General features: G+C 38.7%; 1 protein-coding gene across 2 annotated transcripts in view; it reads left to right on the top strand.

Annotated features, from left to right (window-relative positions):
* Positions 1–21,429, top strand: part of SLC25A13 (solute carrier family 25 member 13) — a 102,447-nt gene that overhangs the window by 16,187 nt on the left and 64,831 nt on the right. For both annotated transcript variants that reach the window (XM_066317719.1, XM_066317710.1), the window contains 3 exons: positions 7,495–7,548; positions 12,120–12,262; positions 19,979–20,094. In XM_066317719.1, coding sequence (XP_066173816.1) covers positions 7,495–7,548; positions 12,120–12,262; positions 19,979–20,094 — 313 coding nt within the window. The remainder of the gene's footprint in view (positions 1–7,494; positions 7,549–12,119; positions 12,263–19,978; positions 20,095–21,429) is intronic.

Below are 21,429 nucleotides of genomic sequence, written 5' to 3'. Positions count from 1 at the left end.
AGTGTACTGTATGATGTCAGATGAAGTTGAGGACTCTGAAGAAGTTCCCGGAGAGTGCAACATCATACCATTGTTTTGAATCTTTGGATTGTGACTTTTCTTGGTGGATGGACCTCTTTGGGCTGTTAAAACTGCTTTATGCTATGGCAGGGGAGTATGAGTGTTTGGATGGTGGTTGGGATCTGAAGCTTTAAGCCAGGTGAAACCAGGAGTGATTGTCTCCATTAAGCTGTGAACTGTTGGGAACCTTGAGCCCCGTGAGCATGGGTGCCTTGGAGAGACTTGTTACTGACTTGTGTGTTGAATTCAGAGATGGATCTCTCAGAGCTCACTGTTGCTCTGCACAGCTGTGAGACCATGCTTCCTGGAGGTGCCACCTCCTGAGACCTGTGGTGTTCAACAGCCTTTTGTCTTGTCACCAACCCATTGCTTTATCCTGGTTTAAATACATATTTTATACTAATAGCATTAAGTGCCAGTTAAGATTCATGCTGCCCTAATAGTCTGCCAATTCTCCCTTATAATTTTTGAATGATAACAGTATCGTTCAGTATCTTCACTGTCTGGTTTCTTCAGAAACTTTGTTTAGTCCTGCAGTTGTTACACCAGAGAATTTTCCTATCCTTTGCTTCTTTGGGTGAGATGATGTTTTTCTGCTAGATATAAGCCTCTAGTAGACAACTTGCTGGAACTGAGGTGACTGCTTTTGAAAGATGAGCATGAGGCAGTTGATGTCTTGAGTTAATGGTCAATGCACTGGTTGTACAGTAGTGTTGTAACAAAGCATGCCCTGGGAGAATCAAAAGGAAAAGTCTGTAATCTGGGCTGAGGTAAGCACCAACTATGTTTTATCAGGTATATAGTTCTTAGATATGCCTCTGTTTTTGAGAGGTGTAAGGAAGCGAAGCAGAGAGAAAAGTAGCAGCATTAACATCTATAATCTCATCCATCTTGGGTGAACGAAAGTGCATATTTTTGAAAAATACCCATGACTGGATGAAAATGTGACTTGACCATTCTCAGCAGCTCCTTTGAAAATAAACTTTTTTATTGAAGGACCACTTATGTATCTTATGGAGAATTACTGCATTCTTCAAGTGAGTGCTGAGCTCTGGTTTGAGATACACAGGAACATGCTGAGGTTGCATAATGGCTCACTTATTTATCTTTGGATCACTGTCCTGAATGTCATCTGAGTAAAAATGTGTTGTGGAAGAGCTATGAGACAATAGAGAATATTACTTTGAGGGAGAAGTTACAGTCACAGTGTGGTAGTACTCTACAATGGGTAGGTAGAGCAGTTGAAGAACTGGGCGTTTTCTGATAGTAACATGAAAAGTGAAAGAAATTTCTGTTTTTAACAAAGTTTTGGGTTTTACATTCAGTTTCTTACTGTGGTAAGAAACTTTTCTGTTTTGTTGCAGGAATGACAGCAATTGTATCCTTGTCCTAGTTTGGGGGCTGACTACAAGTAGCCCAGTTTGCTCCTAGCTCCATTTTCTGATAAGTGCCTGAAGTTTGGGGTGGTTTGTGTTTGCCACAGTATGGTGCTTTTTCCTTTAGTTAAATGATTTTGCTGAGCAATGACAATGCCTAGCTATTTTTACCTTTGTATTGGGGTAGTTTTATTGTCCTATTTTCCAGGTCTCTAAATACAAAAAATTGTAGAAGTACACAGTCTGAATGTATTTTTACATAGCATGACTTACGTAATCTTGGAAATTCTTGTATCAGTTTTTCTTAAGATATGACTGCTCCTACCTTTGTTCTGTACCTACTTGGAAGTATTGGACAAACTGGACAAGGATTTTCCTGTATGTATATAAAAATTAATAACTGTGTGTTGGTCCCCAGTAAGTTTGTGTGCAAAAATACTATGGCTAATTGGGAATATCCTTGTGTGAGAACCATCTTATGAACAAGCCATCTACATTTGTTCTGGGACTTTCGAAGTAGGATCAAAGCTAGAAGGTAATTGCACAATAAAGTATGTTTGTTAGTTTTGGTGCACTTGGGGGAAGTGAGGCTTCCACCTGCTACAGTGCAGAAGGCTGGGAATTGCCCAGAGATTTATAATTATGACAGAGCGAAGATGAATGTGAATAATTTTGCCTGATATATGATGTCTTTGTTAGTTAGCAAATTCCTTCTTTACTTCACCAGTGTGTGGGTTAGACTCAGCACAACTGTCTAGTTTCAATAGTGATTATTCTGTATCTCTTCATGCTGAACCAGTCTGTAGGATATTAAAAGATCCTACAGAAGATTGTTGATTATTGTTAATAGCATTCATTTATCTTAGCTTCACTAGGTGTTATTAGACAAAGGAATGCAGTAACAGTTGCTTCGTGTAGGGTTAGACTTTTGCAAAGTGTAGTTGTAATGTTTGACTGTGAGGATCAGAACTGTTTTTGGAAAAGAAAGGTTTTTGTCACAAGGCTGACTGTGCTCAGACTGATCAGAATAGTTGTACCTACCTGCATGGTAGTTAACAAGTTCTCTTAGAGTTCTTCTTACCCCAAGCCTTTGGGCAGATACGTCAAATGCCATCTGAACTGTATTTTCTAGTTGAGAAGGTTTTTGATCTTTCAGTTCCAGCTCTCCTTGCTGTTGTCTTGATTCTCTGCTTGGTGAGCTGGTCCACATCTAACTTGAAATTTGCATTTGCAGTTCACTTTCCGTTGTAGATCACAGTCAAGTTCTTTTACTGCAGAAGGAATGGGAGTTCTTTTACTGAAGTGAGAATATGCATGCTGGACTAACAGAAAATGCTTATTGAGGCAGCTGAAACAGGAGACAGTGCCCTGCACACTTGTAACTTAGGACATGGGTATGATGGTGGAAAGTGACCAAGGAGAGTCGCTGGGTTAGAAGAATGATTATATATGTTTATGTTAGTATTAGTCTAAATATGGAAAAAAGATGATTCTCATCTACATAAACAGGTTAATTGTATTAAAATAAAAATCGGTGTGTTGTTTTAGCATAACACTTAAACAGTATTAATGGGTTTCTGGTCTGAATTCAAACTTGGCCAATAACTGTGCTTTAACTGGTTTCTGATATTCCAGTCACTCATTTAAACAAGAATGTCAGGTCAAACCCCAGTTTGATCTCCTTTGGAGTTGTACATTTGAAGTGTATATGTATACTTTTAGCCAGAAGGAAACATTACAATGATCTAATCTGACCTCTTACATAAACTGGGCCACATGTTTTTGAGTCTTACAGGTGGACTCAATAACTTGTGATGAAACTAAAGAATACCCCTAAAAGACATAAGGTTTCAATTTTAATTTGAGGTCTTTTAGTGGTACAAAATACATTGCATTCTTTAGTTGTGTTTAAGGATGGATGAACTGAAAAATAATCTTAATTTCAACACAAGTTACAAGAGCTTGTGATCACTTGTTGAGCCTTTCATCAAACATCTTTTCTCTGTAGGTGTCTATAGATGGTGTTCTCTAGAACTAAATAGACTGAACTCACCACTGTCAGCCCTGCCACAGCTCCGGCACTCTGCTTGGAGAAGGACTGCTGTTCAGCATCTTACCTGCTCAGTGTCAGGAGATTTTAAAGATGTTGAGGTGTAGGGGGGCAACCTTACTTTTGTCAACTTTTTCCATCACATCTGAGTTGTATTCAGATTAATCCAAGAGAAGGAAGGAATATGAGATGTTTATCTCTCTATCTTTGGTTAGAACTTGCTGTTGTTGCAATAAACTTTAGGGAATATTGTAGCAATTCCCAAGTTTTTCTGGATCACAATCACCTTTCTACTGTATTCAGACTGGCTACTAAAGTAATTTTGAAGGTGAGAAGATCAGATATTTTTGCCATTAGATGAATGCTATATTCACATTAATTCTGATTTTCCTACTTTCCTGCCCTTTTTCTTTCTTGCCCACCCATGTTGTTGGTCTTTACTGGATGGAGCACACTCACTGTATTATTAGTCTTTTTGTGTCTTTTGATACCATACGTTCTTTGACAACCTGTGTCTTCTACCTCATGTATGATGAATATATTAATAGAGTTGGTTGGAAATGTAATATGGTTTTCTTTGATTCTCAGTGGATTCTGTTTTCTTGTATTGTGCAGTTACATTTTTCTGGAAAGACTCTGCATTTAATTTTGAGTATGGAAGTGAGAATGGAAATGCATGTCTCATGAAAATGAGATTGAAAATGCATGTCTCTGTAAGCTGAGCATAAGTCAACGAGGAGAAAAGAGCTGGAGAAAATGGGCTGAAATTAAGGTCAAGGTGCAAGGGAGTTTAAAGATAGGATGAGCTCCAGCATGCAAATGAGTCTGTGTTACTGTATCTCACAGAGCTTTCCCTTTCTCTGTGTACCGTTTGTTGAATGTTATTGCTAGCGAGGGATAGCATTTTTAAGTGCAGTTCCTATATTGCCTGTTCAGTCTCATTCTTCATCTATATTATGACACACATGTACATGTAGTATGTTGCTAAAGACTTTCAGGTGTCTACCTTAGGAATGAAAACCCCTGCTGATATTTTCTATACATTATCCAGTCTTTCCTGTAGAGTGTTTCAACTTGATTTAGTTCTGCGCTTCAGTTGCTGTACTCTGTTGTTTCCTGGGGTTTTTTTTAATAATAAATATTGTTTGTTGGAGGGCTTTCTTCACTGGACCTTACTCAATACAAGTTGCTGTTTTATTTTAAGGGTTGGTGTCTGTTACATAGTATTTCTTTCTAAAGACCTATAACAACTTTCTTTCCCTCAGATCTCCTTTATCAAATGCCTTCTCATGCCACTAGAGCGGTATTAGGCATGCCAGCTCATAGCTGGTTTTATCTTTATGGAGAAAAGGTGTAGGTAAAATGGAGAACTCTCTCCAGTAACAAAACACATCACCTAAACCCAGTTTTGTGAAAGTCAATAAATATCACGTGAGATGACAGAGGAGAAGCAGCTTTCGTCTGTGGGTCACTTGTCATCAAGCATGCTACCTGTCAGCTCGCAGTCTTGTTGGCATCAGGTTACTTAGCTCTTCAGCTGTTGACATAACAATTTACAGAATGGTATGGAAAGTGATATTTTGACCTTTTCTAGAATGGGAATCTTCTAGTAACACCTGTCATCAGGATCAGTTTTTGTGGCTGTGTATGCAGCTTCAGCCTTGCCCATAGCTGGGTATGGATGAAAAGCTGAGTTAAATACTTCTTTTAGCACTGGTATGGCTGCATTAGCATCAGTCTTCCTGAAGTTCTCATGTAATGTAATAGAGGCTCTTTTCTTTAATTGGCATCAGATACACCTTTCAGAATGGACATTGGTAGATGCACCAATTAACATGGTGTTAACCATGCCTTTCCTCTCCTGTTTGCTGAGAAATAGAAGAATGTGGAAGTAGACCGTGGGAAATGGAGGAAAGCTGTGGTATGCAGCCACTGCTGGCTGCCAGTCTGCAGTTCTTCTGTGCATTCATTAACCTAACCAACTTCAACCTGTCTTTCAGTAAATGGTTTGAAGAAATTGACAGTAAAAAACACCTCTCAAATTCCCCCCTAATCAAAAAGGGGCTGAAAAATGGCAGCTGGCCTATAAGCACATCCCCCAAGTTTCTCAAAATTGTTAATATCAGTGAAACTAAAGGAAAAGGAGTGTAAGTTCATGTATCTTTTCTTTTTTTCCTCTCCTGGTTTCTTTAGGCTTAGCTTTCTCTGGCTATATAAAATTTAAACTTTAAGACAGATGAAGTATGATACCGATTTATATTTGCTGGCTAAAGGTGTTTGAAGTGTCTTTCCTTTGCCGGTATAGTGGGAAAGTTCTGGGTTGAAGCAGCATAGAAATATTGAGTTTTTTCTTTCCACAAAGTTCCCAACTGCTCTAGACGACCGAATTTTTACAAACAGTGTTAAGTTAAATATTTGTTCACAGTGATTATATTTAAGACAGCTTGCATTTTAGAAAACACACATTTTTGTATTCTTAGCTTCACAATTACACTTTGATTTTTTGCAACTGTTTTCACACAGATTTCTGTGCAGACACAGAATTGGGACTCCAACTGTGGAGTTTGTCAGATGAGTCCTAGCAGAGGTGTGGTTTTTTGCTTTAAAAAAAAAGCTTGTAGAATTTGATAAGAAACCTTAATCATTCACTTTTCTTAAAATACTCTGGGTTTTGGTTTGGTGGGCTTTTGTTTGTTTGTTTTGTTTTGTTTTGTTTTTCTTTTGTTATGTTTTGTGGATTTTTCTGTTGTCTTTTTGAGTTTTTAAATGACCCATTTAAAGTGAGGACAAACTTATTGAAGATTTGTTGTTAAGTGTACATGTGAGGATATAGTGCTGTTGTACAGACTTACACAGACTCCTTCCATTTTCTGCAGTAGGCCAGTATGCTTCTAGAAATGCACTTGGGATCACATTTGCCTTTACAGTCTACCACTGCTATAAAGAGTTAGGAAAGTAAAGTAGTGTTTTATTGATAGCATAAATATTGATATAGTGTTTTATTGATAACATATTGATAACATCTGATGTTTAATTCTTAAGTGAGGGTAAGATTGTACGTCTTGTCTTTGGCCGTTTATTCGCCATCACTGAGATATTTTCACAAGTTTTTTGAAAATCCAGGGTTGCTTGCAAAGTATTTGTTTTTTTTTCAATTTGGAATAGATTGATGTTCTGAATTCACTTGTCAGATGAGGGCTATTATGTTAGCAACCAAGATTTTATCAAAGTATCCCGAAGACAGGAAACTACAGTAGGCACAGACTAAGGGGACACATCCACTTACTGCCAAAAGCAGGAAAATTATTTTGTGGTATATCAACCAGGATAATACTGGTGGACTTATTCCATAGTGAAATATATTTTGATTCAGTGTTTTGGGAAAAAGTGTAATTACTTTGGGCTTATGGTGATAAATGTAACTTAGATTTTAGTTTTAACTTGTTAGTTTGATTTGCAGAAAAATCTAGATACTCTGCTTTCTGAATTAATTTCATTAAAAAGATCTACACTGTAAGCTTAAAATGGTGTAAGTAATAAACCAAATAGTTACACTGAAATCCAGTTTTTTGTGGAGCTGCTTTCGTGAACAAGTTTAGAGTCTGAGTATTTAATTTTTGCCATTTATCACTTATGGACTGTATATGGTACTCTGAAATCTTTAAGGTGAAAGGTGCTGGAAGTGTAAAATTCTATGGTAAAGATGGTATAAAGCTGAATCCTAGCAGAGAGGAATGCTATAGAGATTTGATTCTTGAATGTCTTTGTGACTTGTTAATGTGTGCTTGTTTAAGAGTTGCAGGGTTGTGTAAGGAAGGCAGAACAAAAATGTTGAATAACCTTATATAAGTGTGAAGTTAATAAAATGAGCATGGCCAACTAAAGCAATTTAACAGGTGAACGTTTATTGTCATCACTCATTCTGTTGTTTGTGTTCTTGTTTTTAAATGACACTTTGACACCTTTTGTGTAAGTTATGCATATTAATGTAATTGTATTTACTTGTAGGTGGCTCTAACCAAAAGAGCTGATCCAGCTGAATTGAAAACAATATTTTTGAAGGTACGTGTAAAGTAAATATTTTACTCTCTGCTTAAATTTTTCATGTCTTTTGCTCCATTATTGCAGCATACAACTCTTGATAGTTTTTTTCCAACCATTAATCATTCACCGTATTATTACCATGTTAGACTTAAATACCATTATCAGAATTGAACAATGCTCACCAAGAAGTCAGATATATTCCTGAGTTATTATTGTATTGACTCAGAAGAAGTATTGCTATCTTAGAAAAAACCCACATTGTTCAGAGAATGTGGTAGGAGTTTCACTGTTGTTCCTGTGTGTGGTAAAATGTTCGTGTAGACACCTTACTGTTAGATGATTTGGTAAACTTTCTTCTTCCTTCCTTGCCATCCTTCCTTTCTTAGGGTTATCTCTGCTTTTTGTTATTTGTAGCAGTGTTGGGAAGATCACCTTGTGAAGTGCTGGCCATATTTATTATGTAACTGAAATTCCTTCTCTGTTGGCCTAGTGTGGAAAGCGTGCAAGTAAAGAAAGTACTCATGTACCTGCTTTCATGTGCTTGAGAGAAATGTGCTTTCGTTTAGTTTTGCTGAAAACTGGGAGGTGATTCTCCAACCCTACTCTGTTCTTGTGAGACCCCACCTGCAGTGCTGCATCCAGCTGTGGGGATGAACCTGTTGGAGCTAGTCCAGAGTAGGGTCACAAAGACGATCAGAGTGTTGGAGCACCTTTGCTATGAAAACAGACTGAGAATTGGGACTGTTCAGCCTGAAGAAGAGGTGGCTCCAGGGAGATCTTACTGCAGCCTTTCAGTACCTCAAGGGAGCCTACAAGTAATCTGGAGAGGGACATTTTGCAAGTATAGGGACATTTTACAGGAACATATAGTGGTAGGACAAGGGGGGATGACTTTAAACTAAAAGGGAGTAGGTTTAAGTTAAGTTAGTAAGGAAGAAACTCTTACTGTGAGGGTGGTAAATCCCTAGAATAGCTTGCCCAGAGAAGTTGTGAATGGCCCATCCCTGGAAGTGTTCAAGGCCAGATTAGATGGGGCTTTCAGTAATCTGGTGTAATGGAACATGTACATGCCTGTGGCAGGGAGGCTGAAACTAGATGATGTTTAAAGTCCTTTCCAACCCAAACTGTTCTGTGATTTTGTGGAGCTGGTTTTCTTTTCATTTCCTAAATTTAAATAACTATTTCTAACCTTTCTAAGCTTTATTAGCCCAGTGTCTGGGTAAGTTTGATATTATAGTATTTAAAAAAAAATAAAAGTACAAAAATTCTGAAGAATGGTTGTGGTTCTGAAGAATAAGTATGAGGTAGTTGCCACAGTACTATTAGAGAGCTGTTGTACATGAATTACTTCTGTGGAGGTGTTGAGGGCCTAAGAGAGCTCATACCTTTCCAGTTTCTTCCCTCCATCTTTGCTCTCCAGTGTCATGCCCCACTCTCCATGTACTTCTTGGTATTTTTTCCATTGTCCCTTGTGAGCTATTATTAACAATATGTGTAGGTGTTACAATGTATATTGCCTATATTTATAGTTTTATTGTATACTGTCAGTATTTATAGCTCTGAAATCAGATTTTCAGTTGAGAAAACCAGGATTTAACTTTTTAAGTCCTGGAACTTGTATCTGTCAGGAGAGCAAAAAGAGTCTTGCAAAAGAAGGGGTTCTGTGGTTTACAGAGGAACATACTTGAAGAGCAAGAGCACAGCAGCAGAAAAGGCAGACAGGGAATAGACCACTGACCTGAGAAGATAGTAGCATTGAGGAAGGAAATAAACACTCTAGAAAGAAGCCTGGTCCCTTCTGAACTCTGAGGTGGTCCTCAGTTGGAGAGTGGGAAGGTTGATTGGCTGAGAACAGTGTGAAAATTGTTTCCTATCTACCTGTGGGTATTCATCTCTCTTGCATTTCTTCAGGTTGTAGCTTCCTCAACCTTCTGATTTGATGGATTGAATGGATCATAGTTGAGCACAGTAAATGTCACCTCTGACTTCTTTTTCTTCCTCTTTTGCTTTCACTTCCACTAAAAAGAGGGGATCCCAGTAAAGTGAAGTAATGAAACATGAGCTAAATGTTTCATTCAGTGTAATGCAGAATTGTCATGCTGCTTACTCCCAAGAAGGAAAAATTATGAATAAATGTGTTACGTTGTTTCATGGTCTACAGATGAGTAATAGCCAGAGTGTTAATTAACCTTCTCCAGATTATTGTAAGTGATGAAGCCAATACAGTTGCTTCTGCAGATTGTGGAATGTTCCCTTACAAAATGATTTGACAACCATTCTTTCCTATTTCAATTAAGAATTAAAAAATACTATTTCCATGTAGGAATGGTACCCACAGTGTAGAAATAAATGTGAAACCATCAGTTAAAATGCAGCGGATTGCAGTCAACTTCTAACATATTTAGTATGTCAAATCCCCAATAGAATGTTTGCAAATCTTACTTAAAATGGGGTTAAACTTGTTATTACTTGACTATCTGAAATGTATGTAAATTACCAAAAAGCCATTAAGTACTATTGTATAATATCAAATTCTCTGTGGGTATAATTGTCAAAGTGGGGGGAAATAAAATTATAAAGAACCAATTTTTAAATGTTGCTCCTCCAAAACTAATAGAATTGATGTTTTTTTCTTTTTGTTATGATAATTTCCAAGAGTACTTCTTATAAGTCTTCTAACATAACCCCTAAGAGATTAGATTTTAGTCAAAGTGATCAAGCTGACATTTTTCAAGGTCATTTTCTATATGTAGTGTAGAGTACGTGATTGGATTTCAAATACACTTGAGTAAATCACAATGACAAGAAACAGGGGGACACTGAAACCTTGTGCTGTTTTCTGTTATTGAGTGCCCTAGCAGGGGGTAAGCCTGGATGAAAAAAAAGAAATATAGAAGCATAGGCTGTCTGACTTATTTGATTTGTTTCTCAATAGCAGCTGTGTTAAAAGTTTCTGAGGCTGGGATTCTGAAGGATTCTGTCTTTCTGCAAGTGATTACATTGAAATCAATTGATCTGTTAGTTCTTATAAAAGTATACAATTCAAAATTCCTTGCAGTGTAGCAGCTAGAAAGCATGTGTTACAGTGTCTATTGAAACAGGAATCCTTTAGCACTAACCAATATATAGATACCAAAACGAGTTTTGTTTTGTTTGAGCTTGCTTCTCTGAAGCCTTGTTTCTCGAAGATATTGCTGTACCTGAAAATGGTATTTATATAGCAGTAGAAGAAAATAATCTACTTACTGTAACACTTTGGCATCCCTCTGAGAGTTATATGCCTACAGCAGGTATAACGGTACGCTGCAGGCACCGGTATGAAATGAAAACTGGCAGGTTTTGTCCCTTAGCAGAGCCATAGTAATGTGAAAGAAAGCGTGTGTTTGAAATACACTACAAAATAGCAATAGGCATCTAATTTATTTATTACTTTAGTGTGGATAATGCTCTGTGGGGAGCTGCAGTGATAGTTTATCATCCTACCTTGCCTTAAAAAAAATAAAAAAAAAAGAGAAATTAGCAGTTTCTTTCCTGTTCTCAGTGCATATTTTTTATCCCAAGACAGACCTGTTTCCCCTTAACACATAGTTCTGTAAATCTTGCCTGGGATCTCTTTTCCTCTTAATAATTGTCGTTATCTGTTTTGTTTTCTTAAAATACATTCATTAGGGTTGATTTCAAATTTGATCTTCTTCAGAAAATGAGGATTTTAAAATTTGAGGGATGACCTAGCAAGGAGGGAGGGGAGGTAACAAAGGGAATTATAGTTATTTATTTAGATATTATCTTCAAAAATGTTAATATTACTTTTGTTTGTAACCTGGAGGCTTCTCGCGGGAGCAAATATGCTGGGGTCTGTCAATAGCTGTTTTCTGGAGCAGTGTGCTAGCAACTGTGTGTAAAGCAGGGATACTGTATGGCAGGTGTCAGAACTCGTTTCTGCAGTCTGCTGAACCCTCAGAGTAAGTGTTTTGCTGTTACATTTTTCTGTGAATGCTATTCTTTGGCCTCCTTTCAGCACTTCAGCCAAGAGGTGTCAGTAGGTTCTCCTTTCCTTAAGGGCCAGCCGTGGCTGGAGGTGATGCAGTGGCGCACTTCCAAACAGCACCCCCAGGTGGATGTTCCTGCGGGATCGTTTGCTGCCCTGGCATTTTGCGGGTGGAACCAGCCCTGCCTTCTCTTCACGAAGTAGAATGGCTAAACGAAGGAGTCATTTCAGATAAATGAGATACGGTGCAGTGCCCTACTGCTGTCAGAGTTTGACGTACATGCTTGAAAATGTGCTAGTGCTTCTTTTTCTACTTCAGAAACGTATTTGGTATAGAGCATTTCTAGACCACTATGAAGAAATTGTTGACATGATAATCCAAAAAGTATGTCCACCATTTGTTATCTGGGAAGCCGAGCCTTCAGCCACTTGGTTACTCCCCTCTAATTCTTTCCTGTTTGGATCAAGGCTGTAGGTTCACTGGAGCAGAACTGTCATCTGTTGTAACAGAGGCCTGCTCATGACTGGAAACTATGGGTGGTGGTAATAAATGCCTGGAGAAGGATGTGTTGAGGCACTAAATATTGTATTCATTTAACAGTATGCAAGTGTGGAGAAGAATGGAGAATTTTTCATGTCTCCTAATGACTTTGTCACACGGTACCTGAAGATAATTGGAGATGGTTTGCCTAATTCAAGCACTGTACAGCTCCTTGCAGGTGTGGTGGATCAGACAAAAGATGGGTAAGTGTTTTTTTTGCAGTTTTGGTTTTGGGTTGAGGGGAGGAGGGGGAGATTTGTAGTTGATTGGTTTATTTTTTTTCTTTTTCTGTTGTTTGTTTTAAAAAAAGCGCCATTTTTTCTGATCCTTGACAAGTGGAGGGGTTTGTTTTCTTTTGTTTTCCCCTGCAGATCTGTAAAGGAATACAGTATCTTTTAAGTGAAAAGAGTAGAAACATTGTTTTCAACTGAAGTACCATTTAGTGGCGCAAACCATTTTCTGTCTACTATGTATTTTTAATTCATGGAACCTTTCATGTTTGTTGGCTGGCTCCCCTATCTCCTGCTTTTTTTTCCTTCCCTGAGTCTTTCTGTCTCTGTTTACTTTATGTATCCGTCACAAACACATTCAAATAGAAATCCAAAAAAAGTTTAGATGGTGTAGGAAGAGATCCTAGAAAAAAATGCCCCTGCTTTGTTTAGCCATGGCACTGTTAAAGGTTTTTTTGCCACTGTGTTTTTCCTTCAAGAGGGAGGAGGAGCACCTAAGGTATTTAGGGAGCCACTCTGCAATCTTGGGAAGGCAGCAGTGAAGTTAGTTGCACATGGTTTGCATTTGAAAGGCCGACTTTGCCAATAGGCAAGATTAGCTACCCTTCCATCTTCCTTCCCCCTACTTTAATGAAATCCTAGCTTTTGCTTTTGGTACTTGCCCAGGCAAGCTGTCTCTTCACCCATATGAGTTGTTGAACCCTCCCTTTAAGGTATCTTTAGAGAAACTTGAGAATAATTAGCTATGGACTTGAAGTGTGTAGTTGTGGCATTTTTAGAAACCAGAAAACTTCAGGCATGACTCATATCAGTGGCTGCAGAGAGTAAAATGTGAGATAAACAAAGCATGACTAGAGAATGCAGTCTTCCTAGGGAACAGATGCAGGCATAACTGAGAAGTTTTGCAGTCCTTGCCACACTCTCTTTTCTCCTCTTTTCTCCTCAGCCAGTCTCATGTATTTGGCAGCTGGGCACCTTAAACCTGCAAATGAGTTAATGTGATGATTACTGCCCTTGTAAAAGAATTCTGTAAAAGGTGGTGTTGGTAACACTGATGGCATCAAAAAAGCCATGGCTTCAGATAGTGTTTGACTGGAAACATTAAACATTTCTCAGATTTCTCCCCTTGGTTTGATGCCTGCAAAAACAGCATTTTCCAAATTACATGGCTTCAAATCCGTTTTGTAATAAGAAGATTGAGAACATAATCCATACCTTGTGATTTGGATCTCCCTCACAAACAGCAGCTGGTGTCAGGAAGAACAAAATGTAAAACTGTAGCCTATGTGAACTTGTTGACAAGTTGGGATTTTGTAACTTGGCGTGATCTTGTAAGAGTTTTGCGGTGTAGTATTGAGGCTTCTAATTGCTGCTTTCTGCCGTGGGTAGGGATTGTTTCTGTAATCCACACTGAGCAATGACAGTTTGTAATGTGTCTTTGGATAGTCTCTTCTGGTATTCAGGCTGTCTTCCTGTTTAGCTAATATGTAAAAGAATGGAGAAAGTTTGGAAAGTGATTAGTGATCCATCTCTCCAACATGGCATTGTAGCATTTTTTGCCACGTGGCTCAGTGTTTGTACTTCGTTTTCCTGATTTTTAAAGTAATTTGCAGAGAAATCATCTGAGGCAAGGGTCAGCTGCTTTTTGGTTCCTGTCATGAAATCTCCTAAAGACAGCGACAGGGCTATTGATCTTCTCCTGCTGAATACTGTCAACTTGGCAGTCCAGAATTCCAAGTTTTACAGTGAAGCACAAACCAGCTTTTGTCAGTGTTCATTTTTAATAGGCTTGTCAGTGTTTAGAGACTTACACGTGTTTAAGGTCATGAGAGTCTGTTCAGTAATTTAGCATTATATCTATTATAAAATAGAAGGTATCTTGCAAGAGCAGTGACAAATTAATTTTGTTGCAGTGTTAGTGACTTAAAGTAGTGCTCTTCTGAAAATACTGCCAGGATATTTCCAGAAGCATTTATCCACTGTCTTGGATCCCTCTTTTGCTCTGAAGAAGCAGCTGTTGCTCATGACTGGTGAGCATGACCACTTGTCACTTCAAGGGTCTGAGCTTCCACCAGGGATGTTCCTAGCACTTTTTAGAATGCTTTTTGATTCTTTCTGATTTTGGTGACAAGTTAGCTCTACGTACCAAGTGTAATCAGTGTGGAATACATAACTGGGTAAGGTCACAGGTGAAAGGAAGACAGCACAAGAACATCTGACTCATGAGCAGGGCATATAGATGGGCGAAGAGTTTCTTATCCAAGAACTGAAGAAGTTCTGAATGTGAAATGAAAGGAATGATACCTCTTAGATACAATCTCACGGTGGTTACTGTAGACAAAATGTCATGTAAGTCTAGCCCAATTCCTGCATTGCTGGAGATTAAGGATTTGAGGGTCTACATGAGCTACTGTTGTTGTGACAAAGGTAGGAGACCTCTTAAGGCATACTCTGTTGTTCAGTGAATATCTGTTGCCATGGGAGCAAGTTTTGCCTCCATCTTAAGCCAGGGCAGAGGTTTATTTGATGGTGGGCTTTCCTGCTGTTCTCTTATGGAGGCATGTTTTTAAGGTTTCCTCTAAGAAAAGGAAATACATTCCTTGCTGATGGCCAGACAAACCTTTCAAAGTAGTCAACTGGTAATAACATAGATCTTAATAAGTGTTACATTGTGTGGTTGTTGTTTGGGTGAAACAAATTGAAGAGCCTGGTTCCTAGCCTTAAGCTTCTCACTCCTAATCTTAGTATTTAAAAAAAGCCAAACAACCAAACTTCATTTGGCCTCAGCTGGATCAGAAATTTCCCCAAAATACAGTTTTCTAAAGGCTTACCAGCAGTAGGCCAGGCATTTTCCATCCTGCCTACTGTAATATTGTTTTTCGGATTTCTGTTGTACTTTTAAATATCTGCCTAACAAAATAAGTATTTACTGCACATCTCTGTTTGGACTATAGTAACTAACACTTTACTGAGAAATACTATATGCTTTATTTTTAGAAAGGACAAAGTATTCAAAAATACCACTTGGAAATGCCAGTATTTTCCATTATTATTGGGTATAAATGTATCCTGTAATGCACCAATTTACACTATACTCAGTTTACCTAACTTGCAGTGAAAAATTATAGATGTAGCTTCAATTTGTGTCCCATTATGTTACCATGTTTAAATTGCTGATACAGTAAAAACATGTGCATTGATTTCTGAAGAAAACATCTTTATCATTGCATTTGTAGGTATTATTACAGCAGGTCATGGCTTTTTTTCTTTGTGTGGCTACATGCAGACTTTCTCTGGTGGGGATTTGTCACGTCTATGGCGTGTCCAGATACCATGGATGTGAGCATGGAAGAAAGGAGAGAGTAGTAAAATAGTGGTTTTGCTGGACCATACCCAATTGTTCTGTTTAGAGTGGTGCTCTTGTATGTGGATGCTTTTAAAATACCAAGATTTGAGCCTTCCTGAATAAATTGTGCATTATTGGCACTGGTAATGAGGATGTGAAGGTGAAGGAAAACTTTGACTTATTTGGGTGGAATATCTTTAAGACTGAAATAAAATTTCATAAAGATTTCAGCTTCCTCTCCTTGTGCTGTTAAAACCCTAGGTTTTTCTCTGCTTTTGTAACATAAATGGCTACTTGTTGAGGTATATGAAATAACTCTTAAGTAGTATATTGAAGTCCATGTTAACATGTGCTGTTTAATGACACCTAATGATATTCACTGAAGGGTTATGCTAAACCCAAAAGGGTGATGCTAAACTGGAGAGAAAATGTGTTACCCAGGCAACTACCCTTGTGCAGTATAGAGAAGTGAGCATGTGGCTATGTAGTACACATTTTTTCAGCTTCTTTAAGCATTAAGAATCACACGTGTAATTGACTGAAAAATTACTGCTCAGTTACTGTATTGTATGGTCATAATAGAAGTAAATGAATACGTCGTTGTTCGAATAGATCTGTTGGGAATCACTAGCAGGCTAGTCTGCTTAGGGAGCAAAAATACAATAAGAAGAAAATAGCTGGTTTAATTAACATGTAAAAATTGGGTTAATTTGAATTCAGCTGGCACAGCAGATATTAATGTCTCTTCTTTAACAGTCTGGCTAGAGCCACACAATTTGTACACTTTTAATCTTTCTAGTTCTATGAATAATTGTTTTTAAAAATGGATATAGGGTTATTCTAAGCATTTATCTGTGACTTACCAGGGGGACTGTTGCTTCCATGTACTGGAAAAAAAAATGCTTCTACCAGTATAAAATCTTGTAACAATGTTAATACATGGAGTTTTAATCAAACCCAGGCCTAATAACATAGAATATGTTCTTAACATGGTGCTGGGATTCTGCTGGGATAGGTGCTGTATTTCTTTTCTGGGCTGTCATCGCTGTATTGTGATCTGTTGATAAGGACATGTGCAGGTTGTTTCACACAAAAAGCAGCTTTACCAAAGTGATGTTGGCAGAGACTTTACATTTATAATTCCAAACAATCCTATTCTAGAGTCTCGTCACCTGCTGTCTTTTTTGATTTTTTCTGTGTGCATATATTATAATCCTTGGGACAAAACTCAGTGCTTTGGATCTGTTTACTGTTCTGCTAGGTCCGTGGCCAATAATAATAAATAATAATAGCCTTTTTTTAGCCAGTAAGTCACACTGTAACGGTAAATATGTGTGGATACAAAACTGAGTATGTTATGATATATTTGTTTAAAATTGAAGGAAATGTTACTTTTGAAAACTTTGTTTTGGTCTAGAAGGGATGGAAGTTTTCTTCCTTTGAAAGACTGTCTGTGTAGTCTGTGTAGTCTAACAGTGGGATGTACCAAGCACTCCCAAGGACTTTAAAGGACTGATGGATTGCTCGTGTGCTAACATGTGCATATGTAACAAGGCACAGACTTCTTTGCCAGTAAAGCCTAAGGCATTCTTATATGTTTGCTGACATCATCAATTGTGAATTTAATCTTAAGAATACCTGAGGAGGTTTCTTTTTATTTACTTCTTGCACTGTGTTATAATTTATGGTGGCAAGCTCCCAGAGTTAATTATCTGTTAGACCATTTAATACTCTACATTTCTTTTACTTTTATTTATTGCATGTATTTTGAGGGAGGTAGCCTAGAACAGCTTTTAGGCCTTTTGTGTGCTGTGTTTGTGGTTTTTTTTAAATCCTCTTTTATTCATCTTCTCCTGTTTTTATGTTTCTCATGGAAGTTGGCTTGTTATCCTCTGGATGTTTGGCTGCTGATGTGCAGCAAGCACACTTTAGGTGCTGATCTAGGAAAGCCAGTAGATGTAATATTTTTAGACTTCAGCAAAGCTTATGATACAGTCTCTCATAGTGTCCTTCTGGACAAAATGTCCAGCATACAGCTGAATAGCCCTGATACATGATGGATGAGTGACTGGCTTACAGGTCAGGCAGAAAGGGTTACAGTGAATGGGGTGACATCAGGCTGGCAACCTGTCACTAGGGCGGTTGTGCAGGGTTCCGTCATCGGCCCTGTGCTTTTCAGCATCTTCATGAGTGACCTTGATGCAGGACTCATAGGGATACTAAGTAAGCTTGCTGACTGCTGACATCCTCAAGGGCAGGGAGGTCCTGCAGAGGCACCTCAACAAGCCAGGGAGGTGGGCAATCACCAACTGTATGACGTTTAACAAGGGAAAATGCCAGATTCTGCACCTGGGATGGCGCAACCTTGGATGTACAGACAGACTGGTGAATGAGAGGCTGAAAAGCAGCACTGTGGAAAGCGACCTGGGGGTCCTGGTTGACAGAAAGTTAAAAATGAGTCAGCAGTTCCCTGGCAGCCAGGAGGGCCAGCCATGTCCTGGGGACATCAGGCACAGCATGGCCAGCTGGGCAAGGGAGGGGATTGTCCTGCTCTGCTCTGCACTGGGGCGGCCTCACCTTGAATGGTGTGTGCAGGTTTGGGTGCCAAAATATAGAAAAGACATTGAACTGTTAGAGAATGTGCAAAGGTGAGCAACGAAGATGGTGAAGGGTCTTGAGGGGAAGCTGTGTGAGGGGTGCCTGAGGTCACTTGGTCTGTTCAGCCTGGAGGAGACTGAGGGGAGAGGTTATTGTGGTTTCAACTTCCTCCCAAGGGGAGGAAGAGGGGCAAGTGCTAAACCCTTCACTCTCGTGACCAGTGTCAGAATTGAAGCAAACAGCATGAAGCTGAGTTCAGGGAGGTTTAGGTTAGATATTAAGAAAAGGTTTTTCACTCAGAGTGTGGTTGGGTACTGGGACAGGCTTCCCAGGGAATTGGTCACAGCACCATGCCTGTCTGAGTTCAGGAAGGACAGTCCTCTCAGGTACATGGTGTGACTCTTGGGGATGGTCCTGTGTAGGGCCAGGAGTTGGGCTCTGTGATCCTGATGGGAACCTTCCAACTCAGCATATTCTCTGAATTCCCGTAAAACAGGTGACTGGAAATTGCTGTATAGTCATGAGTCATCATAACTTGATGGAAAAAATACCTTTTCTGACTTAGACAAACTCTTAGTTCTTCTCTGTTGCATACAGAATAGAAGTTTTCATTGAACTGGCTGCAGTGTCACTTCAGATCAAGTCCTAAGGATATAGTTAGTTTCTGTTAAAAATCCCCTGGGTTTATGTGTGTTGATATTGCATACACTGAATTTTGTGCTTTTCGGAAATAATCCTTGTTCCCCAGCTGCTGCCATGTGAACCCATTAAAGCCATGTGCCTGCAGCACTGACATAAAGCAGCCTGAGAGACAGCAATCTTAACTATCCCAGACTGCTAGCAGGCCCTGCCACCACATATTTGAAGACTATTTTAAACTCTACAGCCTAGACATTAAAGAAACAGTGAAACAAAAGAATAGTTGCTCTTTGCCTCTTTAGGAATAGGAGTTTGATCTCCCATTTGAACTCTTGGGTATGATGCAGAGAAATTAGAGTGTTCAAGGTCTTTGCTGTATCAAACCTACTGCCAGAAACAATGCCAAATTGTCTAATTATATATTTCTGCTTATGAACTAACTTCTGGAAGGACAACTCTGCTTTTATCTATGCCCTACTACTGTGCTAGAACATTAGGAACCTGGCTGTAATGATGAATTTGAATAAACTGCTCTTGGGCTGAGGAAGAACATGCAGACTACTGATTGAAATTTGTGACTCAACATGCAGGACTGGAGGGCTGTGATGGATGACTAATAAGTTGCTAGCAAATGGATAACACATTCTGATCAGTTCCTTCTGAAGTGAGTGGCAGCATGTAGGTCTTGAATGTATTGGCTTTCCAAAAGTGCTAAGTACTGAGTCTTGAGGGAAGTTACTCATGTCTTTATTGGCTCTGTCTTGCCAGTGGAGGGAGGTAGGCTCCCCCAGAGGGCAGTTCAGTTAGACATTAAAGCTGAGGTGAGTAGCCATGCTGAGTGTTTTGCTTGTTTTATGTTCTGTTGTGACTTGCCGAGAGGAATAATGCCTTGTTCAACAGACATTTCCGTTTAGTGATATAAAGACTTCCTGACAGCACTGGGGATGGGGCATTTTAGGATAAATTTTAATCCTTGCTGAATACATTTTGAACACATTTTGGTTATGGTCTTTTTTCTTTTGTATAATCAATATTATAGTGTATTTTAGTTTTCTGCAAGCAAGTTGGTTTCAGAGCTACTGTTTTTTTTTTCCTTCATCCCTTAGGCTGATATCCTTTCAAGAGTTTGTGGCATTTGAATCAGTCCTGTGTGCTCCAGATGCATTGTTCATAGTAGCCTTTCAGCTGTTTGACAAGACCGGCAAAGGGGAAGTTACTTTCGGTAAGACATTCTTAAATTCTTAAATGTACATTCTTAATGTAAAAATCCCTACCTATGCCAAACTCTTTCACCTACTGTTTGTGTAGGAGGCAGTGATTGGTAGCAGAACTACACTAATGCCAAGCAACTATGTCTGTACTTTTTTAATCATTTATATGTGCACAGTATGAAGTCAAGGTCATTGTCATCATCATAGTTTTCACTGGAGGACTGGTCACTTCTGTTTTTCTCTTCCCCAGCATGCTTGTGCAGGCCCAGACCAGCAGTGATAGGTGACTATGGGAAATGATTGAAAAACTGCAAGGAGGTTGCCAGAAGACCTGGGTGAATGTTGGGTTTGGAATCATTACCCTGAATTATTTTTTGTTTAAATTGGCTATATTTTAAGCTGGCTGACTTTTAAGGCTTAAAACTGTATTCTGTGAGATTTTACAGTAATGAATTCTATATTACATGCCCTCTGCTGTTCCCTCCCCCTTTAAAATTCAGCTGTGCATTGGAAGCGTGATGTTTACATTGATAATGAGATACTCAGGCCAGTTTAAAACTTGATTAAGAGGGCTGTTTATTTCTGGATATTCTAGATATAGCTTTTGATATGTGCAGGGCTATCTCCCACCTGCCTAATGATAAGGGCCATTCAGTCTGAAAGAAGAGTTCAGAATTTAGCATTTTGCACTAATTTCTGATACTGAGCTTGCACTTGAAAAAGTATGGGGATTTTTTTTTTTTTTTTGCTGAGTACTTACACTGGATAAAATTGTTGTTTCTAATCTGCTGCTTTTGGACATCATTATTCCTATATATCAAGTTTGTTTGCTTGTTAAACATTCTAAGTAAATAGAAAATTTGATGACATTGACTCTCTGTCTTTCCAAAATACATGTTTCACATATCCATTGCTTTTTACTGGTATTTCCCACACATGTCTTATGCTGAGTTAAAAAAAAAAACCCTTCTCTTTCCATTTGAATTAACAAGATTCTGTAACCATTGCTTGAGCATCATCGCATCCCTTCTACCATCTCCAAAAGTCTGTATTAGAAATTGAGACTGGTGAGAAGACTTGCTGTCTCTTCTTGTGTCTATTTCGGTTTTTTATTATTTTGGTAGTGTGTTGAGGGTGTGACAGATGTGCTTTTTGTGTGCAGTGTTTCAGAAGTTACTGCACACGCTAAAAGATTTCCAGAAAAAAATTCTGCAGATCATAACCTTGATGAAGGAAGTATTTTGTGCCTAACATTTTTGTGTATGCATATGGACAGAGAAGCAGTGAGAGATGCCATGCTTTTAAAACAGGAGGGAATGCATATTTTACTAGGGTTTTGTTCCAGT

Source organism: Sylvia atricapilla, chromosome 1 (genome assembly GCF_009819655.1).
Source record: "Sylvia atricapilla isolate bSylAtr1 chromosome 1, bSylAtr1.pri, whole genome shotgun sequence".
Taxonomy (NCBI): domain Eukaryota; kingdom Metazoa; phylum Chordata; class Aves; order Passeriformes; family Sylviidae; genus Sylvia; species Sylvia atricapilla.
This window is presented reverse-complemented; position numbering and strand designations above follow the sequence as displayed.